This window comes from Bos taurus, chromosome X (assembly GCF_002263795.3).
Source record: "Bos taurus isolate L1 Dominette 01449 registration number 42190680 breed Hereford chromosome X, ARS-UCD2.0, whole genome shotgun sequence".
Taxonomy (NCBI): Eukaryota; Metazoa; Chordata; class Mammalia; order Artiodactyla; family Bovidae; genus Bos; species Bos taurus.
In genome coordinates this window covers 89,641,820-89,650,305 of record NC_037357.1, presented here as the reverse complement: position 1 = coordinate 89,650,305, position 8,486 = coordinate 89,641,820, and the positions used below count along the sequence as shown (strand labels likewise).

General features: G+C 58.3%; 1 protein-coding gene and 1 non-coding gene across 2 annotated transcripts; both read right to left on the bottom strand.

The window, feature by feature from the left end:
- Positions 1–304: 304 nt before the first annotated feature.
- Positions 305–6,466, bottom strand: LOC112445044 (melanoma-associated antigen D4-like). The gene is given in 14 exon segments (XM_024988528.2): positions 305–747; positions 1,059–1,173; positions 2,116–2,178; positions 2,588–2,630; positions 2,719–2,798; positions 3,447–3,538; positions 3,937–4,016; positions 4,256–4,295; positions 4,297–4,321; positions 4,429–4,522; positions 4,525–4,633; positions 4,998–5,119; positions 5,122–5,854; positions 6,377–6,466. Coding segments are annotated over 14 exon segments (2,121 nt in total). The 3' UTR covers positions 305–312.
- On the bottom strand, positions 1,418–1,544 carry LOC112445265 (small nucleolar RNA SNORA11). The gene has a single exon (XR_003033631.1). It is a non-coding gene; the product is annotated as a small nucleolar RNA SNORA11 (small nucleolar RNA).
- Positions 6,467–8,486: the final 2,020 nt, after the last annotated feature.

Below are 8,486 nucleotides of genomic sequence, written 5' to 3'. Positions count from 1 at the left end.
GGGCATAGAGTGTGTCATCTTGCATGCCATCTTCCATGGACGGGGAGAAGCGGGCCTGGAGTGCTCTGTCGGGGACCGGGCAGCGGAGGCACTCTGGCTCGGCGGGGGACTGCCGCAGCTCCTCAGGGCTGCCTGGAACCAGGAGACACAAAAGCCAGAGTAGAGGTGTCAATGCATGTGAGGGACAGCAAGCACAGACTGAGTGTCTTGTCCCGCTCTCCTCGTTCCCCCAGGACACCCCAGGCCTGCCCCTGATATCTCCCAGCCCCTCCCCACCCCAGCCTCCAGAGTCCCGTGTAATGACCTCCAATCTTACTGAATCCAGGAGAAGAAGCTGGCACTAGTTCTGGCGGCGTTTCTGGTCCGGATGGTGGAGCTGGTGCTGGGGCCATCGAGCATGCTGGCGCTGGCCGCGCCATTGGTGCCACTGCTGACACCAGCCCTCCAGGTACCTCTCCTGTTGGCACGGTTGCTATTCAGAATGTACTGATGGTATCTGGCCCAGAAAGCGAAGGGGATCCTGGACCAGGCGTCGCCAAAATCTCCGTCCTCATCCCAGGTCAGGAGCTCCACCTGGATATCGTCCCAGCTCCACCGTCCAATCAGAGCTTCCTCCCCGATGTTCATCTGGGCCCTCATCTGGGCCCTGGCATGCTCCTCGGCCATATCCACATCCATCGTCTTGAAAGCATCATCCACAGCCTCCAAGAAATGAGCCCTCCATTCCCGGGGGTCTCGGTTCTGATACTGCGATGGAAGCACAGCAACCGTTTGCACACTTACCCTACCTCGCTCAGCACCCGCTTCCCGCCTTTCACTCGCTTAAGCGCTTTGTGAAATCATGTTAAAGACCACACGACTGAAATCAGGCTCCCGTCATTCTGTGCCAGACCTGGGATTTCACCCCGTCCACTCCCTACAGCCTGTGAACTGGTGTCAGCGACTTGGGAACCTTGCTGGGCCTTGGCGTCCTCACTGGACAAACGGCGTCAGGAGGCCGGGACCAAGACACAAACCAGGTATGGGAAGATGCAGCCAGAACACAGGCTCTGCCTTACCTGGGCGATGAATCTCAGCACCCTCATCTTGCTGGTCTCATGGCAGGCGCGCAGACCCCAGAGAAACTCATACTCGGGTGGGCTGCTATTGGGGACCTTCTTGTATTCCAAGTACCTGTGTGAGAGAGGACAACCAACCTCTGCTCCCAGACAGGCACACCTGTGGCTGCTCCGGTGGCTCCCAGGTAGTTCCTTCCCAGCCCCGAGGCTGCAGCTCAGCTGCTGCAGGAGGTCTGCCCTGGCCCGCAGCCCCTGCCCCACTTCCACACCGGCTCCCAGGGTTTCTGCCTCCTAAATGGAGGGACTCACATCCCTAGGCCACTGCTCCTGCCCAGTAGACATGGGGAGGTGCAGGAGGCACGTGTAGGGTACTTGTTCAGAGGAAGGCCACGAGTTTTGTGCCCCTTGTCACAATAACCCAGATTCCTGTTGGGTCTGGTGTAAGCAGGAGCCATTTCTTCAGGCTCCATGCTCTGAGCACAACCCACCATGGGGCTTGTCCGTGACCTGACTGAACCCTGGGAGAATCCATCCTAGAAAACGACTGTATGGGAAGAAACAGTCAACCAAGAGTAGGGGACTCCACGCATACTCCCAAACATCTGTGAACGTGTGTTTGTGGGGCGGCGGATGGATGAACATGCACACGGGGCCTTTGTGAGGGCACAAGAGATCTCCAAGCACTGATGATGGGGGGAGCCTGGGCTAGAAAATCGGCAGGGCCAGGCTCCAGGCCCAGATGGGCCTTACTCCAGTCAGGGCCGTGATCAGGTTTCCACTCTCGGAGTCCCAGGCCCCTGACATGTAAAGCCGGGACACTGCCTACAGGGCAGGTGCTGAAGGAGGTGGGGGCTGTACCGTCCCACCCGGTGTTTACAGACTGCCCCTTTCCCCAGGCTTCCCTGGAATTGTCCCCTCAACCCCCACACTCGCATCCTCCCAACCCACACTCACACCAGACACCCATCCCTCTGGTGTTAAGACATGGGCCGGGGAACGGCGTCCTCAGCCAGAGCAGCACACGAGGAAGGCCTGAATGGGGGGCAGAGATACTCACTTCTGCTTCACAAAGTCCTCTGTAATGAGTTTCCTCAGATCGCCAAGGAATGGGTGCCTCACCCTGAGTGCAAGGAAAGGAATGTGTGACTAGAGAGAGTGGCAGTGCCTGGGTTGGGCAGGAGCGCTCCCAGCAGGACTGAGGGCCTCCTAGCCTGTGAGGTGTCCTCATGGACACCTGGGCTGGCAGCAGAGGCCAGGCAGCCACTTGTCAGCAGGGCCCCAGGGAGGGGCTGGATGGAGCCCCCAGCTCCGATGGTGTCTCTGAGGTCTCGTGTGGGAACAGAGAGGGGACACGGGGCAGAAGAGGGCTCGGGGTTCAGGACTATTTCCCCACGCACCCTGGTGGACCCTTGGCACTCTACCTAGTCTAGGATGCCATGCCCCACAGAGACCGCTAGGCCACTGCAATCCTGGGCCTCCTGTGCCCAAGGACACACTGAGGAGCGGGAGCCAAGAGACCCCAAACATACCCGGGGCGCAGTCCCATCTTGCGGAGTGCCTCCCAGAGGACAGCTGTGAGGAGAGATGAGGTACAAGAGTTTAGCAGACGGAGGGAGGTGAGACGACCGGCAACCCCCCAGCTGCCTGTCCAGCCACTCACCCTCGCTGGCGCGGTTGCCGTTCATGAAGATGACACCCAGAATCACCAAGAGGAGACTCAGCCTGGGAGTATCCTTGGTCCTGAAGGCGTAGAAAGAGGGATCCTGTCCAGCAGCCATTTGCCCAGGTGACCACAGCCGGCTCACCCAACTAGCCTCTCCCACACTGCTGGGCTACAGGGCAGTTCCTCCCACTCTGTACGGCTTGCTATACCTGGTGCAGACAATTCCTGCCTCGGCCTGAGACTGAGGCCCTTCATCCATCAAACGTGGATGCTAACACCTCTTCCCAGGGCTCTGTCGAGGATGGGGTTAGGCGGGGGAGCAGACAATTGGCAACCCGGAGTCCAGAGGCACACCCTGACCTTCCCTGCCCTTTGCCCACTGCATCTGGAGCATGACTCCATTGGAGACCCCAGCCCCCACTCTCCCCTTTCCCTGCCCCCTGCCCGAGGCCCACTCTGCCAAGCCCTGGCTGGGACCTTAGCAGAGAGAGGCGATCAAGAAGCTTGCTTTCCCAGGAAGACAGGGGCGGGGAAGGGTGGGCAGGGCTGAAACCCAGAGAGCCGCAAAGCCTCTCCCCAAGCTACTTGCCCTGCCTGCCCTTAGCTGCTCAGCACTGCTAACTCTGGGTGGGAGCCGTGCTAGGCCCCCAGCCCTACTTTCCCGTTCTCGAGAGGAGGGGGCAGGCACCACCAAGGAAGACCACCGGCCTCCTGTGCTTTCTCACTTTCCCAGGAGGCGGGCTGACGAATCCCGTGTGCAGACGAGAATGTACAGGTGCTCTTCCTTGTCAATTTCCTTCAGGTGGATCCCGAACTTCTACAGTGGGGAGAAAACGGGATGTGAGATCAAACATCCAAGCTGGGTGTCCTGCAGGCGGTCATTCAATTCCCTGTTAGAACTCCTTCTTGGCGGGGAACCCCAAGCCCTGGGGGAGGAGGGAGAGGAGAGGCCATGGACGAAGTGCCCTGTGGGAGCACTGCCACTGGCTGAGACAACGGGAGCCACCTCAGGAGACCACAGGCGCTCAGAGAGCACGAGCGGGAGGAAGGAGGGGAGGAGGCTTGCAGAGGAAGCTCCCAGGTGCAGAGGCCAGGGAGGGCTTCCCTCCAGAGCATGCAGTCCAGCCCCTGGGCCTTGAGGGGATGCAGAGGGGGAGGCGGGCAAGGGTTCCCTGCTGCTCCTGCTCCACAGAGCTGCCCCGGCCCCACACCCACCTTTTCCAGAGTGTACGTTGCTCGTTCAATGATCTCAGGGAAGTGTTCGTCATATTCTCGGATGACATCCTTCAGCATGTCTGCAGGAGGGGAGGGGTGGGCAAAGCACCGGGGCTGAGCAGCAGCCACAGAGCTACAGCCTTTCCGTCAGCCCTGCTGAGGGGAGCACGCTCAGGACCCCACACCGTGCCAATGGAGCCATCGGCCAGGCCTGATCTGTGTGTGTGTGGTGGGAGAGGGCATCTGGTGGGAGGCCCACAGGGCAGGGTGGTGGGAGCGGGGAAGGACAGAGTTCAGGGAGGGGGCACAGGCTGCCCACCTGAGCGCTTGATGGGGATCTTCTTGTAGTCTTTAATCAATCAGATATTTCACCAACTTATTTGCTGGAGAAGGAAGAGCGCACGGGGAGATCAAAGCGTGGGTGACCTCAAAGAACTGGCCGCAAGGGAGGAGAGGAGGGAGATAGGGGGAAGGGCAGGCTTCCTTCTTACCCTCTCTTGCAGAAGGGTCACATTGCGGGGTGGCAAGCACAGCACATGCCTTGAGGGTACCTGGGACCTCAGGGCCATGGAGGGCCGAGGGGCACCTGAGGCCGCGCAGTCGTCAGCAGGGGCTGCGATGCCCTCCAGGTTGGTGGGACCGCAGGAGGCTCTCTCTCCTCCTCGCCGCTCTCATATTCGTCATCCAGGTGCTTGGACTGTACATTAGACAGAGGAGAGACTCAGGGCGACCAGGCTCCCTGAGTCGCCTGGCACACATCTTAGCCAGAGCCAGGTACTTGGAAATAAGGCTAGTAGATGACACGTGGACGACACGTGCCCAGTGCTTACTAAGTGCCAGGCACTGAGCCAACCGCTTCTCCCTCCAGGCCCGAGGGTAGGGACTACGTGGAGTAAACTTGTAAAAGTAAAAACTGGTGAACTTGGCTTGGAGAAACATGTACAAGCTGAGAGAAGAGAGAGGGGGAGAAGAGGGAGAGGAAGGGAGGGGAGGAGGCAGAGAGCTGAGAGGGCAGAGAAAGCAGGGGAGCAAGGAGGGTGGGAGAAAGCAGGAGGTCTCACCTTCTTTGTCCTCTTGCCTCCCATTCTGGCCCAGGGCTCCGCACTCTGCTGAGAAGTGGCAGCTGCACTCTCAGGCTCAGGGATGCTCGTGGCCATCTTGGCCTTGGCGGCAGCTGCTGCACAACATTCTGAGGCTCCACCCAGCGAGTCTTGGGAGAGCCTTCCCGGACTTGGTCGTCTTGGCCGGGTGGCCGCCCCTCCCCGGCAGAGGCTGCCTGGGTGCCCCTGGAGGCAACACTGGGGCCCTCTGTGGCAGCCTCTTGGGCCGGGGCAGGTCTCTTGGGGCGTGGGAAGGCCATGCCACTGACACCTGCCGGCTGGCTGAAATCAAAGGCGTCGTTCTGACCCAGGAAGGCTGTCTTGGGCCGGGTGGCATCCATCTCACTTGCACGCGAGGCCTGGGGGAAAGCACAGGCCGTACTAGGGCCCTCGGCCGCAGCCTCCTGGGCCTGGGAGGATGTCTGCGGCTGTGGAGACCTTGCTGGAGCCCCAGGGGCAGCCATCTCGCTATTGACTAGCATCCGGGAGCTGTGCGGAGAAGCGACGCTTGTCTCAGGGGTGGCTGCCGGAGCCTGGGCAGCAGATGTCATGGGCTGGGTATCGCCTCCTGACGCCTGGTGTGTGGCCACCGGGTGGTGGTTAGTGACCACCTGATTGTAGGTGGCACGGGCAGCAGTGGCAGCGGCCCGAGCAGCTTGGTTAGAGGCGGCGGCCCGGGCTACGTTGGCAGCACGGGCAGCCGTCTCATTGGCAAGTGTTTCTGGATCCATCCGAAATGCCTCCAGCAGAGTTCTGGCCAGCACTGGGTTTTCCAGTTCCCAGGGCTCATTCTGCAAGACCAGGGAGGGGGAGGGAGGGCAGGAGAGCAAGGGGAGAGGAGGCAGGGAGGGCAGGGCAGGGCAGGATGGCAGGGGAGGGGAAGGCAGATAGCTCTACACAGATAGCTCCCCTTGTGTGTCATCGGGCAATATCTGTAGGTTTATTTGATATCTTTGCCCCGGCAATATTGATTCCATGCCTTGTTGCTTCATCAGCCCGCGTTTCTGCCATGATGTATCTGCATATAAGTTAGAATAAGCGGGTGACGATATAAACCTTGACGTACTCCTTTCCTATTTGCTACCAGTCTTGTGTCCGAATGGCCAGTTTCTTACTATTTGCTTCCTGACCTGTATAACAGATTTTCTCAGAGGAGTATCAGGTGTAGCTGGTATGCACCACTTTCTCTTTAAGAATTTCCACAAGTTTGTGGTGATGCCACAGCAGTCAAAGCCTTTGGTATAGTCAATGAAAGCAGAAATAGATGTTTTTCTGGAACTCTCTTGCTTTTTCCACGAACCAACGGATGGATCCCTCCTGTTTTTCCAGGGGCCTCGTACAATGAAGAACTTCTGCTTGGTAGCAGTGTAACGGGAGTTCATTGGCTCCACACTCCCCTCAGCTCTGTAGACGATCCACTGCTTTTGCATCTTGACGACTTTCATGTGTTCATTGGGAATTGTACACCCTTTTTCAACTTCTCCACAAATTTTATAACCCCTGGAAAGTCGAACTGTCTCAAAATAAATTGTAAATGTGTTTGCTTTAACCGCACGACTAGGGCAACTGGCGACATGGAAAGGGACTGTTGTGTCCCCCTCAGGTGGTGAAGAGTCGGCATTTTGAAACCAGGATGTTGAAGTGTTGGCCTCTCCAGGCCGCAGGAGTGAGGATGTGTCCTAGGAGGGTTTGGATGGGCGGAAGGTGGCAGGGCCTCAAAATTTTTCATAGGTGACTAGGGGCAGGGAGGAGGCCACGAGGGGTGGGGTTTCCTGGCTCAAATGAAGGGATTTGGAATTGCTGGGTATAATCGTTTCCTTGGGCGATAAGGAGGGGGGGGTGTTTGCGAGCAGTTTGTGTTGAGAGGCTGGGGTGTCCCCGCTATGGCAACTCAGCTGGGACTCCCTCATAAGGCAGTGGCCACAGACTGGCAGTGGTCAGTGCAACAATTTGGGCTCAAAGGCATCCTGGGTTTAGTCCCAGCACTGCCACTGTCCTGGATGGTGGGATCAGGGCAATGTGTCTTGCCCCTCTCAGAGCCTTCAGGGTACCCCGTCCATGGAATGTTGCCTGATCATCTGCTCCCTGTGAGGCTATCTGGTGATTGACACAAATCAAGGCCATGCCTTAGAACATAATGCATGCGAATCGTCAAGGAACCGGACCACAAGTGAATCAATACGGTGAATGCTTTGTTCACATCAACAAGTGTCTGAGGGAGTCAGAGGGCACAGGCCCTGGCTGGGGAGAAGATCTGTAGGGAAGCTGCCAAGGTGCAATGTACACCTCACGCCAGGCCCTGGTCGCATAGATAGATCCTCAGAAAACAACTGGCTGTAGAGTATCTGTTGTGGCCTTTGTGGTGGGGGACCCCGTGGAAGGAGCTGTTTACGCTGGGGGTGGCAGGGAGGGTCTGCGCCTTGGTCTCAATGTGCTGCCCCTGCGGTTACGAAGGTCGCACCTCTGCGTTGGGCGCAAATTCGTCAGAATTTTCTGGGGAACTCAGGGGTCTGTCCCCGAGTGCCTGGGAACCCGGCCTTCCTCCTTGCTCCTGAGGTCGCTGCCTCTGCTGCTCACTTTCCTCACTCCCCACCCGCTCCTCAGGAGCAACTGGCCCGCTGCACGGTGTGGAGGGGCAGGAGCCAGGTGAAGATATCCATAGGGAAGGGGTTGGAAAGGAGAGAGAGGCGAAGCCTGGAGGCCGGAGAGGCGGTGACTGGTCCCCAGACAATCCTGCATCTGAGAAAGCTAGCTCTCTGCTCCTTTGCCAGATGAGCTGCCTTATCTCAGGCTGGCTGCGTGCACAAGTGCTCGCCACTCACACACCTAAACGGCTTGTAAAAAGGTGAGTGGGGCCCCGACCTCGTCCATGAGAAGCAGGTACCTACTGAGTGTCACATTAAGGGTTCTGGAGGTCACCAGGTTGAGGGAGCCAGAAATAGTCAGTGTCATTCATTCACGGCCAGAGCGGGGTTCCCAAATCGCCGAAACCAATCGCAACCGGGATACCTGCAGCCCTGGGAGGGGACTGAAGATCTCTGTCAGAATCAAGAGTGTCCACGGGGCGAGGCATAAGCCCAGCAAGCCAGGGAGGAGCAGACAGCAAAGCACCAACAAACAAGGCACCGAAACCCCACGTGAACGCCTGTCCTTTAAGGGAGGGGTACACACAGAGCCTGCCTCCCTGCGGGTACGCCCAGACATCACTCAGAAGGGTTGCTGCTAGGGTCGGAACTCCTGCTGCTGCTTGGAATTCACTTACTCCCTTTTGAGCCAAGTGATGGGTGTTTTTGCTTTCCACTGGGTCTGAACATGAATGGCAGCTGGGTCTTGGGTCAGGATGCAGGTCTGGTTGGAGGGAGTGAAGCGCTGTTCTTGGGGCAAAGAGGCAAGCAATGAGAAGTGACTGGGGAGGTGGGCCTGCGGTCTTTACACTACTCTCTCTTTTCC